Source organism: Denticeps clupeoides, unplaced genomic scaffold, assembly GCF_900700375.1.
Source record: "Denticeps clupeoides unplaced genomic scaffold, fDenClu1.1, whole genome shotgun sequence".
NCBI classification, from domain to species: domain Eukaryota; kingdom Metazoa; phylum Chordata; class Actinopteri; order Clupeiformes; family Denticipitidae; genus Denticeps; species Denticeps clupeoides.
In genome coordinates, this window is record NW_021630015.1 from 678,850 (window position 1) to 703,819 (window position 24,970).

Consider the following 24,970-nt stretch of genomic DNA (forward strand, 5'->3'; position numbering starts at 1 on the left):
TATACACACAATATACATACTACACACACACACACATTTACATCATTTACCAGACGCCCTTATCCAGAGCGACTTACAGTCAGTAGTTACAGGGACAGTCCCCACCTGGAGACACTCAGGGTTAAGTGTCCTGCTCAGGGACACGATGGTAGTAAGTGGGGTTTGAACCTGGGTCTTCTGGTTCTTAGGCGAGTGTGTTACACACTAGGCTACTACCACCACACCCTATATACTATACGCATAATATACATACTACACACACGCACACACACTATACAGACAATTTACATTTACGCCATTTACCGGACGGCCGTATCCAGAGCGACTTACAACGTGCTTCCATGTCACCATGGATGAAGTGATCAGTTCTGGTTCACTAGGACCCCCAACTATGAATACCCCCAACAATTCAAGAATATTTAGATTAAATTGTAATTTTCTTGTTGTCGAACTTTGTGTACAGAATCTACAACAGAGTGAATAAAATAGATGTATTCATAGTTGGGGTCACTTGCTCATCAAGGTAGGACGCAAACCATTTCAATGCTGAGCCCCGAATTCCAGAGTCTTGTGGTTAACTATCAAATGCTGCAGAGAAGTCGAGAAGAATAAAAACAGATTCGAGTTCTGCTGTTCAGAGTCTCTGGAGAATGACCTGCTCTGAAGCCAGACTAGTTGGGGTCTAGGAAGTTGTTCTGAGACAGATGAAATGATAGATGATTGTAGACACGGCGCTCAAGGACTTTAGAAATAAATAAGAGAAGAGACACTGGTCAGTAGTTGTTGATGTCTGCAGGATCAGCAGTGAGTTTCTTGAGGATTGGAAGACAGATGGCACAGGACCAGATGTAATTTAAGGGGATATGGTCAGGAGATATTGTTTGGAGTATTGTGGATCGAGTGGACAGGTGGTTGGATTGCCTGTAGATAGGATCTAGATGATGTCACCTGATGTGAGTTTTGAAAATTGCAGTCGGCGAGTCTTCAGAGGGTACAGTAGGCGTTGTGGAGAATGTCTGGCAGATTTGCTCCATCTTCCCTTTGAGGAAGTTGGTAAAATCTTCAGCGGTTATGGAAGATGGAGCATAGGGAGTTGGAGGGTTCAATAAAGATGAGAAGATGTTGAGTCATTGAGGGTTGTGATCAGACAGAGATGATCCATATAATGGGATAGTGAGGTGAGGAGAGTGTTAGTGGCTGTGGCTAAGGAGAAGAACGGTGCACAGTCTTGGATCCAATCGGTAGAGTGAGGGTTGAAGGACATAAAGTGGTGTTCAGAGATGTGAAGAGGGACGAAGACCAGGTCCAGGTGTTTTGTGTGTGGAAGAGCTGCTGCTATTGGCCAAGGAAAAAGAGTGGAGAAGGGGAAGAAGGCAAGATGATTGGAGTTTGCCAAGTGGAAGGTTGAAGTCACCTCTGAGATTTAAAGGGGTGTCCGTGGGGAGATTGCTGAGCAGAAGGTTCAGTTCATCAATTAAGGTTCCAAGTGACCCCGGGGGGCGAGATATGACGAAGGATATGATGAGAAGGATGTTCACCGGAGAAGAAACAGAGACTGCATGGAACTCAAAGGAAGAGAGCCTGTGGTGTGAAGGACACATTCTGAGATAGTAAGAGGCCAGTACCACCATCTTTCCTAGGAGTGAGGGAGAAACTATGGGCAGAAGAGAGAGCAGCAGGTGTAGCTGTATTCTGCTGCATGAATATGTTCTCCTAAGTTACTGAGATGGGTTTCAAACACATAATGGCAGTAAAAGTGAGAAGGTGAAAATGGAAGATTAAGAGAAAGATACAAGGTTTGGATCCAAAGGCTCCTGGTTACCACTATAGGACTGGTCTTAACTCTTGTATTTGGAAACATCATGTGACCATGTAGAAAATGTATCGGACGCATTGCGGTGCATCGATATCGAGACATTGATAATCGTGATCGAATCAAATTGTAAGACCAGTTTACACCTCTACTATACATACACACACACACACACACACACACACACACACACTATATGTCCCGGCACCAAATATACAATAAAAACAAAGACACACACACACAGTACAGCTACATGCAGAACACTGGACCCAGAATTACTGATTAACTGTGAGATATTTTAGGTTCTGTAGGTTTATTTAACCTTATTCACACAAACTGGTGGTGAGAACAAGGAAGTCAAACGTTAACGCTGTGTAAACACACACACACACACACACAATTCTGTAAAGAAGCACTGCCAGGTCTCCTCCACTCAGTTTCTACCGAACGTGGAACTCTGCTGAATTACAAACCACAGATTTTTCTGTTTCCTGAGTAATGACTAATAATAAATGTACACATTTCCAGCATTTTCCAGACGCCCTTCTCCAGAGAGACTTACAGTCAGTAGTGACAGGGACAGTCCCCCCCCCTGGAGACATTCAGGGTTAAGTGTCGTGCTCAGGGACACAATGGTAGTCAGTGGGGTGTGAACCTGGGTCTTCTGGTTTATAGGCGAGAGGCTACTACCACCCACAGCACTTTTCCACAGCGCCGTACAATCACAGTGACAGGGACAGTCCCCCTGGAGACACTGGTACTGCTGGCAGTGAACCTGGGACTTTGTGGCTAGGTTATGACCGCGGGGAGTGTTCCTGACTGGTAAAGGAGAGCGGGTGTGGCGGGCGTGGCCGGTACCTGATGATGGCCTCGTTGTCGATCCGGACGATGCAGTAGGGGTCACTGCTGCCGCTTCTGCAACACAGAACAGGGGAGGAGGGTGAGGCGGCGCCCGGTTCTACCACCGTCGCTCCCAGTCCCTGCTCAGACATGAAAGACCGCGGCCGCCCTTTCATCCCATATGCCACAGACCCCGGGCCGGGCCCTCCGGAGAGACAAAGGTCCCCGGCAAAGGGCAGCCAGGCGTCCTTTCAGACAGACGTCCTTTCATGACCAGACACGGAGAGTCACGTTAACACGACCGAACCTCATCATGAGAACAGCAGGTGAGGTCTCGCCGAAGTGGCAGTTGAACCACGTCCTTGTCTCGGCGCCACCTGCAGAACCACGGCAGAGACAAAGGAACTTTGGGGTTTCCTCCCTCTTCTCTTCTAACTACATACAATCTTACTGTCGTTTACTTTTACAGCGTTTACCAGCCGCCCTTATCCAGAGCGACAGTCTCCCCATGGAGACACTCAGGGTTAAGTGTCCTGCTCAGGGACACGATGGTAGTAAGTGGGGTTTGAACCTGGGTCTTCTGGTTCATAGGCGAGTGTGTTACCCACTAGGTTACTACCACCCTACTGTTACCACTGTTAATAATATTGAACCGGAATGTGGGCCTGCTGGGAGAGAGAAGGCGTTCTGCCACGGAAGGAACCGGAACCGGAATGTGGGCCTGCTGGGAGAGAGAACACGTTCCGGCCCCGGAAAGGAACTGGAGAAGACGTTCCGCCCCGGAAGGAACCGGAACATGGGGCCTGCTGGGAGAGAGAAGACGTGCCGCCACGGAAGGAACCGGAACCGGAATGTGGGCCTGATGGGAGAGAGAAGACGTTCCGCCCCGGAAGGAACCGGAACATGGGGCCTGCTGGGAGAGAGAAGACGTGCCGCCACGGAAGGAACCGGAACCGGAATGTGGGCCTGATGGGAGAGAGAACACGTTCCGCCCCGGAAAGGAACTGAAGAAGAGAAGACGTTCCGCCCCGGAAGGAACCGGAACATGGGGCCTGCTGTATGAGAGAATATGTTCTGGGGACGGCCCTGAAGCTTTGGTGATGGTGACAGCGGCTGCTTGGCTGTGGACCCGGTGGGTTCTGCTGAAGGAACCGGGTTGAGTGTCACATTAATAAAAAAGGATCGTTTTACTTTGTACTGCACAACTTTTAACGATCAGGAACTTAGTTCCTCTAAAGATGGAGAAATAAAACAGGAACTGGGACTCCAAAGAAACCATAAATAATATATATTTTTGAAATCCTACAACTCCAAGATGTTAAGGGTCGATATTTCTTACAGAACAACTGAAACGGTGAGATGATGAATGAGCAGCCCACCCCGACCCACCTCGTCCATCTTCATCATCGCAGCATAAACCAAAATTCAAGCCAGAAACGCGACTCACATGTCTTTAATCGGCAGGTTCTTTCCTTCCACGATGCGGATGAATAAAGTGCTCCGTTTGGTCATCGCGCCGCCCGGCAGCAGCGTCCCCGTCAGCGGACCAGACGCGCCGCTACCTTCTCCATCACCCCCGGCTGCCCTGGACCGACTCAGCCCTGCAGCTCGCCGCTCCGGCTGCAGCCTGCGGGGCGGGGCGTGACAGGGGCGTGGCGGGGGCGGGGCCGCGGCGCTCAGCGCGCCGTGTGATTGGCCAGGCGAGCCGTGACGTCAAAGTTGGTGTAGATTTATGGGAAATGCAGTCAACAAACAATTGTCTGTTTATTTGTGACATGCGAAAATGTAATAAAAGTTGATTTTTATTAATTCAGCGAGAAAGATGGCTGCTTCATGAAGACATAGACCAGATTATAAAAAAAGATAACCCCCGTTTTACAACAATTTCATTTAATGAATTACAGTTCACTACTATGACTACTATTTTCAAATGATACATAAAAACGCAAATAAACCACATATATGTTTTAATAATTATTGTAGCCACAATTCAGACATGTTTCAAAATTTTACTGGGAAACTAAACCAATTTCTTTTACAAAAACAGACCAAGAGTATTCCAATCATAACAGTTAAAAACAAGAATAAATCTGCGTGTTACAGAGATTCCATCACTCGGCTGGTGCTGCGGGACGCCTGCTGATTAATTCTTCCCCTCCTGCTCGTATGATGGGTTAACATGGACCTCCGGGTTCTTCAGGTTGTGGGTGCTGTACTGTGGGACTCGCAGGGATCCGACAACAGGAACTGGCTTCCTGTCGGCCCAGCAACTGAAACCAGAGGAAAGGACCCCAGAACATCAGCTGGAGCTACAGGCCCAGACGATCAGAACAGCTTTTCTTGGGAATGTACGGAGTGGCTGTGAGGGATCAGGCAACGTCCGGTTCCAGCTGGGAGGAACGATACGGACGGTAAAGACTCACAAAGCCAGGATGAGCATGGCCATCAGCAGGAGGAGCAGCAGGCCCAGAGCAACACTCAGGACGGCAGTGATGACGATCATCGCCGCAGATCTTCCAGCCAGACTGTCGTCAATGGCGGCAGGATCCTTCACTGGAAACAAAACCACCGGAGGAAGCGTCAGAGTTTTGGCGTGATCAACAAAACCGGACCAGAGACCCCAAACTCACGGCTGTAGAGAGAAACATCGTCCGACCAGCGAGATTCCGCTCGAATCGGTGAACTGTCCATCGAGTCGACAAGAAGATATTTAAACCTGAAACGAAGGAGCAACGCAGCATTATGAAGTCGTTCCGCAGAGAATAACGTCGGTGAACAGGAGAGGTCAGATGCCGACCTGACGGTGGAACCCACAGGCAGGAACCCGTTACAGTTCGTGGTGGAGCAGCTGCCCTCCGACCCGACTTGGAAGAAGTTTAGGGCGGGCGGCTGGGAGCAGAGGTCTGCCCGACCGGCCACACGGGTCAGAAAGTAGTTCCTGGAGGAGCTGCTCGCGAACGCAGACGGGTACGGAGACAGGGTCAGGATGGACGAGTTGGTCTGGTCCGTGTCGAACGTGCTGATGGCTGCCAAAAGAGAGAACCTTCATGCACACCCTCCCTGTCTATGTTCTGTACTAACTCTACTTCAGTTTGAATTAAATTCATCTACACTGCTTCTAAATGAAATAAAGGGAGCACTTCAACAATCAAACTGTCCACTGTCCATTACTGGGGCAGCGGTATCAGAAGGTTGCCGGTTCGAATCCCGATCCACCAAGGTGACATTGAGGCGCCACTGAGCAAAGCACCGTCCCCACACACTGCTCCCCGGGCGCCTGTCATGGCCGCCCGCTCAGGGTGATGGTTAAATACAGAGGACACATTTCACTGTGTGCACCGTGTGCTGTGCTGCTGTGTATCACAAGTGACAATCACTTCACTGACTCCAAATCTAGACCTCCGTGGGTTGATCAATTTCATCCCATCAAGAATTTTTGTGTGATTTTATTGTCTGCACATTCAACTGTGTAAAGAACAACGTATGTTTATTCATTCAGATCTAGGATGTCTTATATTTGTGTTCCCTTTATTATGTTATTATTTTTAGGGATTTTTCCCCATCGCTGTGCACCAGACCCTATTAAAGCTCGTGGTGTTTCTGCATCTTCCTCACATGCGTTCAGCGCCGACACCAGCCAGACGTCACACAGCGGGCAGCTTGTGTTGTCGAACACGCACTGCGGCGTCTGCAGGACGGCCGTGTCGGACGTGACCCTCCCAGCAAGGTCGTACGCCGCCAGCCCAGGCGTGTAGTCCACGGTCACATCTGGCAAACAGAAAGGAATTATGGGATTTAAGCTCAGGCGGACTTCACTGTTGTTCATTTACATTTACAGTATTTATCAGACGCCCTTATCCAGAGCGACTTACAGTCAGTAGTTACAGGGACAGTACCCCCCCGGAGACACTCAGGGTTAAGTGTCTTGCTCAGGGACACGATGGTAGTGAGTGGGGTTTGAACCCGGGTCTTCTGGTCTACTACCAGCCACTTATTTCATGGGGTGGCGGCATCTTGTTCCACAAAAAGAGTCAAATTTATGTCGATGTTGGTTAATCCTGATTTTATAAACCTGGAGAACTGAGCCACGCCCACAGCGCCACCCGTTCCTCTGGATGTGGGAACAGGTCCAGGCCTGTCGCTCCACCTGGAACCTGCTCTAACGTTCAAAACGAACACGGTCCAGACATCGGTTCTAATTCAGCTCCTTAATTACTTCATAGAACATTATAGTATTATAATCAGCGGCATTAATAATAAAAGTTCTGCTGCTGCTCGCACGTGAAGCAGCGGAGAACAGACAGCAGGTTCCGCCGCATCAGCAGGTTAGAACCGACAACACGAACTCACTTTGTCCTTCTCCTGCGGGGACGAGCAGACACAAGACGAGAGCCAGAGACGCCGGATCCATGTCTGCAGCGAGGTTGTCTTCTCTCCAGTCTCAGTCGGGGCGTGGACTCGGGTTCTGCTGGTGGGAACGGCCGGAGGTGCCTGCTGATGACGCCAGTGCTACAGAACCTGTTACCCACACGACCTGTCGCAGTACGTCACGCAGCCAAAGCCACCTCACTCAGACATAACAAGACCTTCATGGGTTCAGAAGGTCTGGAAGGTGATGAACACTCGCCTGTGAACCAGAAGACCCAGGTTCAAACCCCACTTACTACCATCGTGTCCCTGAGCAGGACACTTAACCCTGAGTGTCTCCAGGGGGGGGACTGTCCCTGTAACTACTGACTGTAACTCTGGATAAGGGCGTCTGGTAAATGCTGGAAATGCAAATCTGGAACGCTGACGAGGTCACCATGGAGAACGCAGCTCAGCGTCCCGGTTCAGCTACATTCTGTTCAAATTCACCTAGAACCAAGTTCCGCTGGCTGATCGCCCTCACAGGAGAGGGAGGAGTTTACAGCTGGTGACCGATATAAAAAAATTATAATATGGACACGCCCACTTACATCAAACACACAAACGGTTGGTTGATCAGTAACGATTTTATTAAAAAAAAAAAAAAAAAAAAAAAAAAAACACACACACAGAGACGGACGGACAACTCGGGTGGAGCATCACCGGCTCCCCATGACGAAGCTGGGAACCTCAGCATCATCTTCAGCCTCCTTCTCCTCGGCCCCGTCACTGGAGGAGGCGGAGTCCTTCCCTGCGTCCGATTACAGGAAACCCCATCAGCGTTGCAGACGAAATTCAAACGTCCCCCCCAAAAACATTCATTCATAAAACAATTACACACGTAGAAAATGTGAATAAAATGTAGACTTTATAATAAATAAAGGGATATAATTATGGGTTTCTGCAGATTACCTTCTGTTTCCTGACTCTCCTGCTTTGCTTTTTTAGACGTCATCTTCTTCTGTTTCAGCTTCTCCCTAAAACAACGAGTCTTTCTTTTACAAACGGAACATCTCACTTCTTCACTCAGCCAACCATCCCGCCCCGAGCAGCTGAAGCCGGGTCACACGGCGCCCCCTGGCGGCCGCGGCGGGTCTCCTCACCTCTTCCTCCGACGCTTGGCCGTTCGCTCCTCTGCAGCCTGCTGGTTCTCCTGCAGCTTCTTCTGATAATCTTCATCCAGCTTTTGCTGAAATGGTGATGTTTCAGAGGAGAAGGTGTTTTAGAGGGAGGCCATGTGTCCCGTGCGGAGACAGTAGGTCCCAGGTTCCTCCCACCGTGTCCATGTCTCTACTGACATCTCAGAATAACAGAACCGTCTGGGATTTACCGGGTTCTTGTGAACCTGCACGTTCTGCAGCAGACAGGAGAACCCTCGCACAGAACCGTACCTTGTCAGTCAGCCTGTCCAGGAAGTCCTGGCGCTGATATTCCCGGCGCCGCAGATGCCGGTAAACGTGGAATTCTCCGCTGCCAGCTCCGGCGCTGGATCCTGGAGCAGGAAACACGATCAAAACCGGCAGCGACTTCCACAAGCAACACGAGGAACCGGAGAACCGGGCTCACCCATCACGTCCCGCACGAACTCCGGGGCGGCGCGGGGCGTCCACTCTTTAGGCTTCTCGGGGATCGGGGCGGCTTTGTCCTGAGAAGGTCCAACATCTTCACTGTCAATATTACCATATACTCAGTACAGAGCGAATCACCACGCTGGTTCACCACAACGCCCTCACGGTGCAGTACGTAAAGGTGAAGTTGGGGGAGTAAACGTGGAGTAAACAGACGAGTAAAAGTAGACAGGGGCGCGAACCTGGAGTAAACAACGTAAATAGGCGAGAACAGGCAGAGTTAACGCGGAGTAAACAGGGGGGGGGAGACGCGGAGTGGGGCAGTGGTGGCCTAGCGGTTAAGGAAGTGGCCCCGTAATCAGAAGGTTGCCGGTTCGAATCCCGATCCGCCAAGGTGCCACTGAGGTGCCACTGAGCAAAGCACCGTCCCCACACACTGCTCCCCGGGCACCTGTCATGGTGCCCGCTGCTCACTCAGGGTGATGGGTTAAATGCAGAGGACAAATTTCACTGTGTGCATTGTGTGCTGTGCTGCTGTGTATCACATGTGACAATCACTTCACTTAAAAAAAAAAAAGAGTAAACAGGGGGAGACGCGGAGTAACCGCGTAGTAAACGCCGTGTAAACGCTCACCGGGTTGCGCATCAACTTCTCCAGCTTCAGCCGCTGCTCCTCCGCCGCCGTCTTGGCCAGGACCAGCGGCTGCGGCTCTTTAGCGGCTTTCCCCGCTTTCCCGTCCGGCTTGGCAGACGCCATGAACTCGGCTCCTTGTTCGGCCCCGTCGCCGCGGCGCCGTTTTGCAGTTTGGCGGTCACAGCGCCACCTCCCGGCGGGGGTCTGCACTGCGCATTGAAACGTGGACGGTGGTGGTGGTGATGATGATGATGATGATGTGGAGAAGGCCCGCAGGCCTCTTCCTGCTCTGTGCGCATCCGTGTGTGTTTTTGCCTGCGCTGCGTGGATGTGGAACAGGAACCGGCAGTCCTGTCTGAACACATCTGCTCTGCGCTCAGGCGCCTTTATTTACCACGACACCTTCTAACTGGTGCAGTGGTACATTTACACTCATTTACATTTCCAGCATTTATCAGACGTTCTTATCCAGGGACACGATGGTAGTGAGTGGGGTTTGAACCCGGGTCTCCTGGTTCATAGGCGAGTGTGTTACCTGCTAGGCTACTACCACCCGTTTCCAGAAGGTCCGGGTTGAGCCCAGATGCATCCTGCAAACATGTCCTGACATGTTTCCGTCTTCGAACCCGCAGCAGTGCTGCATGACCCAGTGGGGTCTGCTGTGGCCGAGACTTAATGGGGGAGCAGAGAGTGTTTATTACAAGATGGATCGATTCTACACACACACACACACACACACACACACACAGTCGTCAGATTTATATCCACATCGAGCCAAAGCCCCCCTGGCAGGCCGTGGGTGAACATCAGAGGATTAGGTGTCCAGAAAAAACTGCAGCTTTCTTCTGCAGGAGACACCTCTGGACCGCCGGCTCGCTCGGGACGAGATCTCGCGTTTCACATCGAGCTTCAGGCCGCCAGCTTCCATCTGATCTCTCGAGCGAAAGGAACACGATGACGCCAGAAGACTCAGACCGTCTTACTGCACAGACCGCAGCAGCGCCGGGCCAGCCGCCGGCTTCCTGCGAGACTCGAGCAGCGTCCAGGAATTCTGCTCCGGCCCTCGCCAGCTACAGCCGAGGCTCTGGGAGGACGTAGATCTCGGATTAAAAAGTCATTTTATCTCCAGATGTAACGAAAACCATCAAACTGTGCAGCTCTGGTCTGCCATCTACCTCCCTTTCACTTCGTCACTTTAAACTTAAACTCTGTTGCACTATTGGTTTTGCACTCTCCTGGTTTTGCACTCTCCACCATGTGCCCTTATTTGTATATGGTGTTTTTAAAATTGTATATTGTGCCTTTCTTTTTAAATTGTATTTATACTCTGTATTCGTTACTGTTACTGTTTTTGTATTTAATGTTATTCTTATGGGTCAGAGAGTAACGTAATTTCAATTCTCTGCATGTCCTGTACATGTGGCAGAATTGACAATAAAGTTGACTTGATAACATTTCATCCCGACTGCGGGATTTTACACGGAAAATGGCATTTTAGCCACAGCCACGACGAGTCCTGAATAAGTTCTCCTGAACCCCCAGACCCCCTTTCACCCCTGCGGAGGAGAGACCCAGAACTAAGAACCTCCCCGGATCCGCCTTTTATCGCGGCCCTGGTCCCGTCACCTCCGATCCGCGCTGCTGGCCGGCGAAGGCCCCCCGGGGCCCAAGTGGGGCGTCGGGTTTCAGGTCACCTTGCCAGGCCACGGGCGGCCCCCTCATCTGGGGCTGCAGGAGATATTTCTGGGTGTAAAATCCGAGGCGTGCGGAAGTGTGGGAATGGCGGTCAAGTCCTTGAAAGTAACCTAGAAAAGTCGGGGTGCGGAACCTGAATGACGGCGCCGGTGTAGATGAATATTCATAACCACCCAGAACCACTCGGTTTTACAGCTTTATTCTGCCACGAAGAAAGGAATAAATAACATCGCCGTCATGAAGTTAACAGGAAATGATGGATTGTTTATTTCATTAGAGCTGGTACAGAAACACGCCCCGCCCTGCCCCGCCCCGCCCCACCTTCCTTTATTTCTACATCCAGAACCCATCCGAACACAACAGCAAGAGAAGGTTCTGCAGCAGCGACGGACAGAACCGGCATCATCTGGTGCCTGAAAAGGTCCGCAGGGCGCCGCAGCACCGCCAGCTCCGCCCACAGGCTGCTGATACATCATGGCCAGTCACCACCGTTCACGACGAAACGTCATCATCATCATCGTCCTCCATCGCCTCCCTTCTTCACCGTGAACGCGGGTGGAAATGGTTCCGCCGGGTTACCGGTACGGCGGCTCGGGCTGATGTGGGCCGGGCCGGTAGAGCTGCTGGAGCCGGACGGGCCGGGCCGGCCAGCCGGGCAGCTGTCCAATCACGCGCAGGCCCACGGGCCGGCAGGGGCGTGGCCCGGCGGGGCCCGGCGGCTGGGCGTGGCCCGAGCTCGAGTTCAGCGGAGGTAGGCCGATGGCGTGGGACGACGGCACGAGGATGGCCGGGGTCAGGCCGTAGCGGAGCTGGAAGACACGAGGTGGCCCCTGGGCCGCGACGCCATTTGGCCACACCCCCCAGGGATCCGCCTTCCTCTCCTCTGCCTGCGCCGGTTTCTGCTCGGCTCTGCTGACCTCCTGGATCTTCTCCGCCTGGGCGCGCCGGATGTGGTAGACCTTCCGAGAGCTCTGGAACGACTCCAGGAACCTGCTGAGGTCGAGGCGGCCCTCCATGAACTCGTCCAGGATCTCCTGCCGGAGCAACGATGGAGAATTGACAGCTGTCAGTCACATCCATCATACAGCTGGCAAGTTCAAGTGTTTAAATCAATTAGAATCTAATTAAATTTACCAACTCATCATCAATAACAGATAAAAACATAATCTGATATAATTAGAAATGTCATGAAATCTTAATGATTAGCACAATATATTACTACATATTGACATTTGAGAGATTTATGAATAAAAATGTAATTTAGTAGCCTGGTGGGTAACACTGGATTATAAACCAGAAAACCACGGAGACCCAGGTTCAAACCCCACCCGGAGCAGGACACCGGAGTGTCTCCGGGGGGACTGTCCCTGGAATGGTGGAGTTATCTCGGGACCAGTAAGCCCTTGTGAGATCGTGTCCTATTGGCTCGGTCTAGTAAATAAAAACACATCCGAGTATTTATAATTTATCCCAGTCGGGAGGAGCAGGTGGGAGGAGCCACTGAATAATTGACGAGCGTCTGGCGTCCCCACCCGTCTCAGTACATCCCTCCAAAACAGGACCCTGGTTTCTTGGTCATTTAAGTAGAGAATGGGAACGTTCTGAATTCAGGAAGATGGGGGACAAATCTGTCCAAAAAACAGTGAGGACACCACAGCGCACCAGGAGAACGCGCCTCGCTCATCTGATCAGCGATCACGCGCCACACGGGTCACGAACGTGGACAGGAGTACGACCTCCAGGTATGAAGGTAGCAGTGGAAGATCGTGGGATGCCACAGTATCGTCTAGATAGACTACATTCTATCTATCTACTGCAGTTCTATGCCAAATCGCACTATTTGGGGTCAGTGGTGGCCTAGCTGGTAAGGAAGCGGTCCCGATCTACCAAGGTTCCACTGAGGTCCCCTTGATGAAGGCACCGTCCCCACACACTGCTCCCCGGGCGCCTGTCATGTTAAATGCAGAGGACACGTTTCACCGTGTCACCGTGTGCTGCGCTGCAGTGTCTCACAATAACTTCACTTTCACTATTTGCTAGTTGGCTTAATGTCTGACTTACAGAAACAACTCGACCAACCAGAAGCAGTTCTGACTCCCGGTCGCGTCCCAGCGTCTTAGGGGTCAATAAACGCGACAGGACGAGGTGTCCCTGTAAACTCTCAGCCCTCATTTGTACACAGACGGTTAACATTTTATATATTTTAACATTTTTTTTAGGTTTTAATTATAACATCATGGCCAGTAAATCCCCCAAATCCTGCATCGTACCAAGACACTCGGGGGAAAGTAATAAAGTTTCGTGATTCGTGTCAGTATGTTCCTGTTCCCCGGTACCTCGGAGCGCTCCTCGGCGCGGGACACCTCCTCCTGCAGCAGAGCGTGTGCCGTCTGGGGACTGTGCTCCTGCGCCAAGGCCTCTGGAAGACAGAACCACACGGGACGCGTCATGACTTATTACATTTGCATAATCCTGTTTTTGGAGCTTTAATTGTGACATGCGAGGGCCAGAATGCGTATTTAACATCCAGAATTTAATCCGGCGCGGTGTCGACGTTCTACGTTCCACGAGCGGGGAACCGGGGGTCAAGGCTGCTCTCTCGGTCTTTAGAAGATTCTGGAATCTGTGGGTGTCGGCCCCGCCCCCTGGAGAGGACTGTTTACAGTGTCACTGGCTGGCCGGGGGCCGGGCAGGAAGCAGTCACTTCATATTAGGTCGCCGCGGAGACGGGGCGGGCGGGGGGTGGTTGCTCTTGGTGATGTGCAGTAACTATGGTGATGGGTCACCGTGACGCAAACACCGCCGGGGATACAGTGGAGCGACATAAAGAAGTGATTGAGGGAACGGAACCAGGCCCGGAGGTCCCAGTGACCACGTGGTGCCCCAAAAACACAGCATGTCCCAGCATGCACCAGTGCACTGTGCACTCATCACTGGACCTCATTAATTAGCAGAACATTCATCTCAGGGAGCAGGTAGGACTCAGGACCACGCCCCCTGAGCGCCGGGGTTCCACAGGCGGCACGCGAAACACGTGTGGAACCCCCTCCTGACTAAACCCCTTCAGGATGTGGAAGTCGGCGTGGTGATGGTCACGTGGGCAGCATGAGGCGCGAGAAGAACCTTGGTATTAAGACACAGTCACTTCTAGAACCGGGATGCGTCAGTGATCAGTCAGAACGTCCTTCCTGGAACCACAGAAGACGCAGCACATGGGTCACGTTCACCAACACCTTCTGGGTGGCGGTAATCGTTAGAACTTCTACTTTCTATCAGATTGTTTCTGTAAATCCTGAAGATAGAAATTATGTGAAATTAAAGAACTGGACTCGTTTACTCGAGTTTGGTGCAGAACCGAGAATCCGACCAGAACCAAACCGGATCCCTCGGCGGTTTGTACGGACTCATCGGTCACCTCCAGCCGTCACCAAACCCAGTCTGAAAGTGTGTTTCCTGTAGATGTTTAAAAATTGTATCATAGATCATAGATGCAGAACACACGCACACACACAGAACCAGACACACACACACACAAAACCAGACACACACACACACACACATACAACCAGACACACACACAAAACCAGACACACACACACACAAAACCAGACACACACACACACACACATACAAACCAGACACACACACACATACAAACAGACACACACACACATACAACCAGACACACACACACATACAACCAGACACACACACACACACACACACATACAACCAGACACACACACAAAACCAGACACACACACACACAAAACCAGACACACACACACACACACATACAACCAGACACACACACACATACAAACAGACACACACACACATACAACCAGACACACACACACATACAACCAGACACACACACACACACACACATACAACCAGACACACACACACACAGAACCAGACACACACAGAACCAGACACACACACACAGAACCAGACACACACACACAAAACCAGACACACACACACAGAACCAGACACACACACACAAAACCAGACACACACACACAAAACCAGACACACACACACAGAAACAGACACACACACACACACACATACAACCAGACACACACACACACACACACACATACAACCAGACACACACACAGACACACACACAAGCACACACACACACTCACACACACAACCACACACACACACAACCAGACACACACAGACACACAAACACAACCACACACATACACAACCAGACAAACAAGCACACACACACACGCACAACCAGACACACACACACACACCCAGACACACAAACAACCACACACATACACACACTCACACACACAACCAGACAAACACAGACACACAAACACAACCACACACATACACAACCAGACACACAAGCACACAAACACAACCAGACACACACACACACACACAACCAGACACACACACACACACACAACCAGACACACACACACAACCAGACACACACACCACAGTCTTCCTGTTGTAACAGGAGGTTCTATCGTGGTCTCTGTAGAGAAACGCCAGCCGACGCCCTCCCCCAGCACACCGCCGCGTCTGTGGTGAAGCCTGATCTGAGATCAGCAGGATCTGGGCCGGCGCCGTGTCCTGTGTCACCGTACTGATGGTCCCGCGAGCAGAACTGCGCCGGAACGTGTTCCGCGGATGCGGTTCTCACCGCAGTCAGACAGGCTGTCACCGATCCCAGCCAGCAATTCCACGTCTACCCATAATTCCCAGCGGCCTGCAGCGCCCTCACATGCAGCAGCGCCGAACAGTTCTGGCGGTGCGTTGCCAGACTGGATTGGGTGTTAAAAAGGAAAAATAACTTAATTTAGCAAAATACGATACGAAACGTTCACGTCTAAAGCGGCACCGCACACACCGGCGTGTCTAACTGGACAGACTGCAGAGGCCGGACTCGGGTTCCGCCCTCCCGCCGCGCGACTTCTACCGGCCCCCTGCCGACCCGCCGGAGACATTCGGCATCAAATATGCGGCTGCCCAACCAACCGGGTACCGTGACAACGCCATGGTTACGCTCCGCATTCCCACCACACAAGATCCTCTGAGGTGCGGAACGGAGGAGGTCGGAGGTCAGAGCCCCCACTCCTTTTTTATCAACATCGGGACACAAGAACCATTCAATGTGGTGACAAGATCCGGGTCCAAGTTCTTCAACTGAAGAACCGCAGTTGGAAACTAGTTTGGGGGGGGGGGGGGGGGGGGGGGGGAACGTAGAACTTCGTAGCGTATATTTAGAGGCTAAAACCACAGATTCCTCCGAATCAGAACGAGACAAGATTACTTTCGGCATTCCTTCCATGTCCAGAACGTTCTAGAATTAGAGAGGCGTATTTTATTAGAGCCTCCTTCGGTCTGGGTCACATGACATCGGCCCGCCCTCGGCCCACTTCCTCCGCCGGCGCGCTGCTCCAGTTCCGCGCCGGATGTTCCGTGGACCGGACGGGGAAATGAGAGTCAGATGTTGGGACGAGGAAGGATCCCCCACCCATCCTGCAGCTGGAGACGGGGACATTCCAGCCGCCCTCCGTCACCACACAGCTGCCGCGGAGACCCCGCCCCCACCCACCAACAATTTACATTACACTCACATGGAGGGGCGGGGTCTGCACACAAAGACCCTTTCAAAGGGTCTACGTCAACACACACACACACACACACACACACACAAACACACACTGTACAATGGTGGGCGGGGCTGATGGGGGAGGGGGAGGGAAGTGACAAATAATTCATACGTGCCGAGGGGGGTGGGGGTGGAAACGCAGGAATGCTGCTGAGATGGGAGGGGAGGGGAGCCCGAGGGCAGGGGGGCAGGGCGGCCGGCTCCTTGGCTCCTCCCCCTTAAGGAATTTGTACAAACAAACAGTCCGGGAGCGGATCCTGGTTCTTCATATTGCCGGCGACCCGTTCGGTCCGACCCGAAGCCGCATCTGCTGCGTCCCCCCGTCTGCGCGGTTATTCCTGGACGGTGTTGAAAACGGGCGGGGCGGGGCGGGGCAGGGGACACCTTGTGGCCTCCGCGCTCCCGTGGGAGGGGGTGGGACAGGCCTGAGCAGAACCGGTCAAGGAGCGACGTTCTCCGTCACATCCGCGCCAGGAAACGAGGAGGAAGTGGCGGAGCGAGTGAGGCCTGCGCCGCCACGCCGTGGAAAAAACACACACACACACACACACACACACACCACACACACACTGTAACTCACCCAGGCGGCGCTGCTTCTCCCCGCAGGCGGCGCTCAGCTTCGCCAGCTCCTCGTACCGCGCCGCCAGCTGGAGCTTCCCGTTCTGGAGGCGGGGCCTGCACGAGAGGCTCTCCTCCGCCACGCTGCGATTGGCGGCCAGCAGAACGTCCCGGTCCACCTGGAGCTCCTGAAACTGAACACAGGCGTCCGGTCAGACCCCGCCCAGCGCCCCGTAACCCCGCCCCCCCCCGCGAGCGGGGAGGTCGACCCGGGTCGACCCGACCACCCAAAAACCAGTCCGGACGGACAAGGACAGGTGGCCGCTGGCGGACAGGAACCCGTCGCTGGAACCCCGGGTTCCGAGCAGCCACTCCTGTCGGGTTCCGCAGCTGCCATTTCACGGTTCTAATGCTGGGGCGCGCTAAGGCGTGTAAGAGGATTAACGACGGATGCGTCTTTCATGTTATTTCAGGTTCCACCGCGCTGAGTCAACGTCTCAGCCGAGGAGCCACGCCTTCCTGTATCAAGAACAAGGTACCGAGTTCCTCAGGTTCCAGTAAATCATATATGGAAAAGTGATCCATGATATCGATCACCTGCCCAACCCCATTATCAGAACCGTGTTCTCCTGTGACCAGAACCAGAACGTCTCTTTTCCGCTCCCTGTGGTTCCAAATCCCCCTTAAAGCCATGCAGATGTTCCACAGTAAGAACATCTCTCTCCAGAGAACCCCGCTGGTCTCGCGCCCTGGCCTGAGGAACGTTCAGGATCATTCGCTTCCCGCCTCCGTCCCCCGAATCAATTTTAAATGAGGAACACAAAGCAGGCGCTGTGTGAGAACCGGCCTTTGTGAGGGCCCTAGAACGGCCCCTCTGTTCTCGCAGCGGTCGCTGTCATCACGGGGCCCGACGTCATTCGGTTCCAAAGCTGAAGAGAACCTCACCCCTCTCTAATCGGGCCCTTCATCTGTGCTTAGAACCATGTCCATTTCCTGTCCCGGTCTAACAGAGCGGACGTCCTCTCCCTAAACAGGAACCCAGCGATGATCCACTTCCACGTGCCGAGGACGCCGCGGACCTTTAGAACCAAACTCGTTTTACAGTAGGATGAAGGCGCCATGCGCAACACGGAACATCTCACACCATCTTCCCTGAAGGTGTGCTGTTCTCCTCACTGTACCCTGCTGGGAGAGGAGGAGGAGGAGGAAGATACGCTGTTTACTGCACCGCGACATGCTGCATCATCATCATCATCATCGCTGAGCAAGAAGAAGATGATGATGAGGATGATGATGGACAGATGCTCAGGATCCGCGGTCTAAGTTACCGTGTATCTGAAACCCGCTCCATCCCGGCGCTGCGTGCGTGTGTGGTGTGTGTGTGTGTGTGTATGTGGATGTGTGTGTATGTGTGGCGTGTATGTGTGTGTGTGTGTGGTGTGTGTGTGTGTATGTATGTATGTGGATGTGTGTGTGGTGTGTATGTTTGGGGTGTGTGTGTGTATGTGGATGCGTGTGTGTGTATGTGTGGTGTGTGTGGTGTGTATGTTTGGGGTGTGTGTGTGTATGTGGATGCGTGTGTGTGTGTGTGTGTATGGTGTGTGTGGTGTGTGTATCAATGTGTGTGTGTGCGTGTGTGCGTGCGTGTTGAAGTACCTTGTCACTCAGCAGGACGATCTGCTCCATTTTCCGCTCGTCCTGCAGCAGTTCGCGCAGCTCGGTCGTGTTCAGGGCGCGGTACCCGTCCGGCTGCGGGTTCGAGTCCCGTTTCTGGGACATGGTGACCCCGGCGCGGCGCGGCGCGGATCAAACTCCGGACGGCATGTCGGTGTAGCGCGCGCCCGCCCGCGCACGCGCACACGGTAACGCGCCGTGGGCGGGACTAGAGAGGAGCGCGCAGAGAGGGAGTCTTTCGTTCGTTCTCTTGCCCCCTCTCTCTCTTTCTCTCTCTCTCTCTCTCTCTCTCTCTCTCTCCCTCTCTCTCTTCCCCCCCTCTCTTTCTCTCTCTCTCTCTCTCTGTCTCTCTTTCTCTCTCTTTTTTTCTCTCTCTCTCGCTTTCTCTCTCTCTCTCTCCGGACCCAGTGCTCCAGCCCCGGACGCGTCGTGCCTCCGTTAACGGTCCCTACGGTCTAGCATATAGTAAAAAAGTTAAACAATAAGTTCAATTATTAACGAAAACGAATGAAAACAGGAACATTGTGACGAGGACAAACGGACTAAACAGCAGTTTGTACCCTGTTGTACCCCATTAAATTCCCACCACCAACTGTATTCAATTTCTATTCCATGTGCAATAAGGTTTCATGCAGAGTGATTATTTGTACATGTTTAATTTTGTATTACATTTTGAATTGTATGTGTATATATATTCCAGTTTTCTTCTTTTTATAAAAACAATAAAATGTGTGCGTTTCAGTGTACAATGACAGGAAAGCTGATCTAACATGATTTAAAACTGAATTTAAGTTTTTCCATGTAACTTCATAAATATTCCGTAAAATTATAGTTTGTTTAACCTTTGTTACTAAGTTAAAAAGGAACCCCGTCTCTCACGTCAAAACTACAAAGTCCATGATCCCACGGGGGAACGTGACGTCATTATTTTGCGCCGCGAAAAATGGCGGCTTTCGCCGGAGATCGCTGGCGCTGCGAGCTGCCGAATCACGATATTTTCACCAAAATGCGCGACGGCGTCCTGTCGGACGGCCGCGCCCGGCACAGCAGCGCGGTAAAGGACCTGAGCTTCTGCCTGGGCGCCGACCTGTTCGTGTGGGACGAGGCGGACAGCGTCTTCCACACCGCCAACCTGCGGCAGCTCGATTGCGAGGAGACCCCGAGCAGCGCCCAGTACCAGGCCAGTACCCTTCACCGGGCACCTGCACCCGTCCAGAAGCTCCCCGAGATCTTCTGTTAGATGACCAGGGAACCGCGGAGCATTTTCATTTACATTTATAGCATTTACCAGACGCCCTTATCCAGAGCGACTTACAATCAGCAGTTACAGGGACTGTCCCCCCCTGGAGACACTCAGGATTTACATTTACAGCATTTATCAGACTTTATCAGGATTAAGTGTCCGGCTCAGGGACACGATGGTAGTAAGTCGGGTTGGAACCTGGTTCTTCTGGTTCATAGGCGAGTGTGTTACCCGCTAGGCTACTACCAGCACCATTTTATTCTGCATTATGGGATGTGTAGTTTATGTGTTATCAACACATCATATCACCGGGCTATAATAATAGATCAGTATAAAGTGATCTCCTCCCCTTCTCACACAGACTCTCCTGTGCATCAACCCGCCCCTGTTCGAGGTTTCCCAGGTGCTGCTCAGCCCCGCCCAGTACCACGTGGCCATCATTGGCCAGCGTGGTGCCACAGTGCTGGAGCTGCCCCAGCGCTGGGGCAAGAGGTCCGAGTTCGAAGGGGGTCGGCGCCAAATCAACTGCAAGTGAGTCTGGTTCAGTTTTGAAGAGGTCCATGCGATTTAAGCTGAGGTTTTCCCGTCTGGACAGGACCATCCCCGTGGCGGAGCGCTTCTTCAACAGCTCGCCCTCGGTGACACTTCGCCAGGCCGCCTGGTACCCCAGTGAGACAGAGGAGCCGCACCTGGTGATGCTCACCTCCGACAACACCGTCAGGTGAGGAGCTTCCCCTGCTCGGGCAGCTGCAAGTTCACGTGCTGCTGCAGTTCCCGGTCGTGGTCCCACCCTGTCCATTCATCTGCAGGTTCTACAGCCTGAAGGAACCCCACACACCCGCCAAGGTCATGTCATTGTCCCAGTGTGAGGACGACAGCAGCGTGAACAGTGGGGGGTCAGTAGGATTCTAGTAAAATCTCTTCTGTCTGGTTTTCTATCATTATCTTTCAATTCCATTTTAAAAACTTTATTGAACGAGGATGTAAAGTGTAAAAATGCTGTTATAGGGTGGTAGTAGCCTAGTGGGTAACACATTCGCCTATGAACCAGAAGACCCAGGTTCAAATCCCACTTACTACCATTGTGTCCCTGAGCAAGACACTTACCCCTGAGTATCTCCAGGGGGGACTGTCCCTGTAACTACTGATTGTAAGTCGCTCTGGATAAGGGCGTCTGATAAATGCTGTAAATGTAAATGTTATACAGAATGAACATGTAAAGGAGGGGGCGGGGTTAAAACCGCTCAGCCGGGGTGACGTGTCCTCTGTCCCCGTCCAGGCACTCGTATGCCGCGTCTCTGGGGGAAATCGCCGTGGCGTTCGACTTCGGCCCGCCGGCGGACGCCCCTCAGCCAATCGGCAGGCAGAAGGGGGAGGTGGTGGTGTTCCCCCTCTACATCCTGTACGGCAACGGGGAGACGTTCCTGAGCTACACCAGCTTAACCCGCAGGTACTCCGGGCTCCACTACACCATGTGTGTGTGTAAGTGTGTGTGTGTGTGTCATGACGTGTGTTTCTGGCAGCGGTGGCCGTCTCGGCAAGCCACTCGGACCCCTCCCCATGTACCCAGCGGCTGAGGACAATTACGGCTACGACGCCTGCGCCGTACTCTGCCTGCCGTGTGTACCCAACATTCTGGTCATCGCCACGGAGACGGGGACCCTGTATCACTGCGTGGTGCTGGAGGCCGAGGAGGAGGAAGACGGGGGGGTGAGTCCAGCACCGTCCCCATCGCGGCGCAGCCTCCAGACGCCCGCAGGACTCACGCCGTGTGTGTGTGTAGGTGGTGGAGAGGGGGTGCCGGGGGGCGGAGTCCGTCCCCTCCCTCTACGTGTTCGAGTGCGTTGAGCTGGAACTCACCCTGAAACTGGCGGCGGCTGAGGAGGAGGAGTCAGTGGAGTCGGACTTCAGCTGTCCCATCAGGTTACACCGAGGTAAGCGGGACTCTTGTCCTCCACACTGCTGTCCAGGTCGGTCCTCGGTACCCACTCTTCTTGTCCGCTTCGCCCCAGACCCGCTGTGCCAGTACCGGTACCACTGCACCCACGAGGCGGGAGTCCACAGCGTCGGCCTCACCTGGTTCAACAAGCTGCACAAGTTTCTGCAGTCAGGTTCGTATCCCACGCCGAACATCAGCACCGGGCAGGGCCTCCACGCGGGCTGCATCGAGCCGTTCTGAAGAATCCAGGACAACAACATGTCTAGTATTTGTGGTATGAGGAGGAAGTGAAGTATGTTCGATGCTTCAGGTTTTTGTTACCTTCATGGCGGCTTTCTTCACTGTTGTCTCGGCGTCAGCCGCTTGATGAGATGCTCATTGACACGAGTGAGCGATTAAAAAGTGTTCAGTAGAATCCTTCAGGGCTGTTGGAAACCGTCCCCGATGTCCAGAGAAGACACGAGATTTGGAGAAACGCAGAAGTTGCGGTCTGTGCTGTTTATATAATGAGCTGTGCTCTCTGTCCAGATGAAGAGGACAAGGACGGCCTGCAGGAACTGGCCTGCGAGCAGCGCTGCGTCGTGGAGCACATCCTCTGCACCCGGCCCCTCAGCACCAGGTGGGAACAGAAGATGTGACTGTAGAATCCCAGATGATGGTCCTTGTGGTCAACAACAACATTTCTATAGCACATAATCACATACAGTATGAAAAAGAAAGGAAGAAACCTGTGAAGAAAGGAGTGATACAGAGAGGGACACCCTTCCAGGGTAGAGTGAGCCTGCAGTTGGTGTCAGAGCAGGGTTGGTGATGATTTGTCCAATTAGAGAAAAAGTCCTACAGTTGTAGAGGTGGACAAGTCCATAGTGTAGTATAGAGCATCTGTCCACGTTTGGACAGGGCAGAGCAGGTTTTAGTAGCATCATGTCCATCTACTGGTCCATATGAAGATCCCTGAAGCTTTAGTTGTTACCGCGTTGGTGGCTGTAATGACCCTCCAGGATCTAGAGTAACTCAGATTAGACTCGCGTGTCTGGGACCGAGTGGTTACGGTAGATGTCGTTGTCCCCGGTGGGACGTGGTCTTATTTGTGGGCAGGACGCGTCTCACAGCTGAATTGTTCCTGTGTGTCCCCAGCCTGCCCGCCCCAGTGAAGGGTTTCTGGATCGTGTCGGACCTGTCTCTGGGCGCCACCCTGATCTGCATCACCTGCACTTACGAGTGTCTCCTGCTGCCGCTGCTGTACGTGTCCACCTTCAACCCACCCGTCAATCACAGGAGGATCAGCTGAACCTCTCTCTCTCTCTCTCTCTCTCTCTCTCTCTCTCTCTCTCTCTCTCTCTCTCTCTCTCTCTCTCTCCCCAGGAGCTCCATTCGCCCCCCCCTCCCCACCTCTGCTGTGCTCCCGCCCAGGGGCGGGGCCTGCAGGCTCTCCGCTGCGCGGATTGGCCGACGACTCGTTCGAGCAGCACATCCGCGCCATCTTGACGCGCACCTCCACCAACCCCCTCGTTCTGAAGTAAGGAGGCGGCGGCGGTGCTCCTCACGCGTTTAGGTCTTTGTTAAATAATCGAAACATGGGCCGTGTTGTTCCAGGGCTGGAGATAAGGACTCCGCCCCCTCGCCATCCGAGTGCCTGCAGCTCCTCAGCAGGGCCACGCAGGTCTTCCGGGAGGAGTACGTCCTCAAGCTGGACCTGGCCCGCGAGGAGATGCAGAAGCGGTACGGACCCGGCGCCGCCGCGCTGATCCCGAGCGCCGATCATGTTGGTCATTCCCGGCGTGTGTTTACAGGGTCAAACTGCTGACCGGTCAGAAGAAGCAGCAGCTGGAGGATCTGGCTCTGTGCCGGGAGGACAGGTGTGTCCATCGTCTCTCAGTAACACCACGAATGACGATGTCTCGATGTTATACGTCTGCGCCGTGGCTTCTTCTGCTGCAGGAAGAGCCTGCGAGAAGCTGCGGAGCGGCTGGCTGACAAGTACGAAGATGCCAAGTACCGTCAGGAAGCCATCATGAACCGGTCAGTGTTCCGAACACACACACACACACACACACACACGGTCCGGACTCACCCTCCCTCCCGCGCTGCGCTCAGGGTGAAGCGGGTGCTGGGCTCCCTGCGCAGCCAGCTGCCCGTCCTCTCCGACAGCGAGAAGGACATGAGGAAGGAGCTGCAGACCGTCAGCGAGCAGCTCCGCCACCTCGACAACGGCATCAAGCAGGTGAGCGCTTTTCTTCCCAGCATGCCTCGGGGCGGACGCCGCGCCCGCCCGTTTCACCCCCCTCGCGCCGTCCGTCTGTCTCAGGTGAACATGAAGATGGAGTACCAGAGACAGCAGGTGGGGAAGGACGTGTCCCCGGCGCGGTCCAGCCTCGCCCTTAATGCCCAGCAGAGGAAGTGTGTTCAGACGGTTCTGAAGGAGCAGTGAGGAACCTCTCTCTCTCACACACAGACACACACTTCACTACTACACGATAGAGCAGGAGCCGCGCCCCATGTCGACAGGGACGTCTGGCGCCGGAGGTCGGGGGTCAGTGTAAGTGACCCTGTTCTCTCTCTCTCTCCGCCAGGGGCGAGCACATCGCAGACATGATGAAGCAGATCAAGGGCATAAAGAACCATTTCAACTTCTGATCCCACCAAGACTACCGGGCCGACGCCCACGCTGCTTTTTCTATCGACCAGTTTTATAGCCATAAATATACGTCCTCCTGGATAATAAAGGGTTTTTGTACATAACCCCCCTTTGTGTGTGTTTGTGCATATTACTCTAATAATAATAATAATGTGTGTATTATAAATTAGAAACCTGTGTGTGTGTGTGTGGTGCTCAGGAAAAGTCTGAAGCTGAAAGTACAGTTTGATTTATTAGATTTATGTACAGACATATGTACACCGCACAGTATAGAAAGGTGGGAGGGTGACGGCATGCGGACGGGG

General features: G+C 53.1%; 5 protein-coding genes across 5 annotated transcripts in view; 1 reads left to right on the plus strand and 4 right to left on the minus strand.

Moving 5' to 3' along the window:
• Nucleotides 1-4,278, minus strand: part of rasa4 (RAS p21 protein activator 4) — a 15,024-nt gene extending 10,746 nt beyond the window's left edge. Inside the window, exons 1-2 of the mRNA XM_028967737.1 lie at nucleotides 4,101-4,278; nucleotides 2,672-2,728 (exon numbers count right to left, since the gene is read on the minus strand). Coding sequence (XP_028823570.1) covers nucleotides 2,672-2,728; nucleotides 4,101-4,165 — 122 coding nt within the window. The 5' untranslated portion in view covers nucleotides 4,166-4,278. The remainder of the gene's footprint in view (nucleotides 1-2,671; nucleotides 2,729-4,100) is intronic.
• A 248-nt stretch (nucleotides 4,279-4,526) lies between these two features.
• Nucleotides 4,527-7,157, minus strand: upk3b (uroplakin 3b). Its single transcript, XM_028967718.1, has 6 exons — nucleotides 7,004-7,157; nucleotides 6,269-6,421; nucleotides 5,451-5,679; nucleotides 5,284-5,369; nucleotides 5,077-5,206; nucleotides 4,527-4,923 (listed from the first exon to the last, which is right to left on the minus strand). Exons 1-6 carry the CDS (start codon nucleotides 7,062-7,064, stop codon nucleotides 4,797-4,799), a joined length of 786 nt encoding a protein of 261 aa, XP_028823551.1. The 5' UTR covers nucleotides 7,065-7,157; the 3' UTR covers nucleotides 4,527-4,796.
• Nucleotides 7,158-7,680: 523 nt separating this feature from the next.
• prkrip1 (PRKR interacting protein 1) lies at nucleotides 7,681-9,418 on the minus strand. Its single transcript, XM_028967719.1, has 6 exons — nucleotides 9,263-9,418; nucleotides 8,627-8,705; nucleotides 8,452-8,552; nucleotides 8,164-8,249; nucleotides 7,973-8,037; nucleotides 7,681-7,811 (listed from the first exon to the last, which is right to left on the minus strand). Exons 1-6 carry the CDS (start codon nucleotides 9,383-9,385, stop codon nucleotides 7,720-7,722), a joined length of 546 nt encoding a protein of 181 aa, XP_028823552.1. The 5' UTR covers nucleotides 9,386-9,418; the 3' UTR covers nucleotides 7,681-7,719.
• Nucleotides 9,419-11,195: 1,777 nt separating this feature from the next.
• On the minus strand, nucleotides 11,196-19,090 carry vps37d (VPS37D subunit of ESCRT-I). Its single transcript, XM_028967682.1, has 4 exons — nucleotides 18,828-19,090; nucleotides 17,194-17,365; nucleotides 13,294-13,376; nucleotides 11,196-11,991 (listed from the first exon to the last, which is right to left on the minus strand). The coding sequence occupies exons 1-4, from the start codon at nucleotides 18,948-18,950 to the stop codon at nucleotides 11,533-11,535; spliced, it is 837 nt and encodes a 278-aa protein (XP_028823515.1). The 5' UTR covers nucleotides 18,951-19,090; the 3' UTR covers nucleotides 11,196-11,532.
• A 655-nt stretch (nucleotides 19,091-19,745) lies between these two features.
• On the plus strand, nucleotides 19,746-24,769 carry nup88 (nucleoporin 88). Its single transcript, XM_028967700.1, is given in 18 exon segments — nucleotides 19,746-20,025; nucleotides 20,450-20,619; nucleotides 20,684-20,809; nucleotides 20,898-20,984; nucleotides 21,368-21,538; nucleotides 21,612-21,798; nucleotides 21,872-22,022; nucleotides 22,101-22,199; nucleotides 22,556-22,646; nucleotides 23,165-23,269; nucleotides 23,393-23,405; nucleotides 23,407-23,546; nucleotides 23,624-23,749; nucleotides 23,821-23,886; nucleotides 23,969-24,049; nucleotides 24,125-24,251; nucleotides 24,336-24,454; nucleotides 24,601-24,769. Coding segments are annotated over 18 exon segments (2,160 nt in total). The 5' UTR covers nucleotides 19,746-19,788; the 3' UTR covers nucleotides 24,665-24,769.
• The last annotated feature ends 201 nt before the right edge of the window (nucleotides 24,770-24,970 follow it).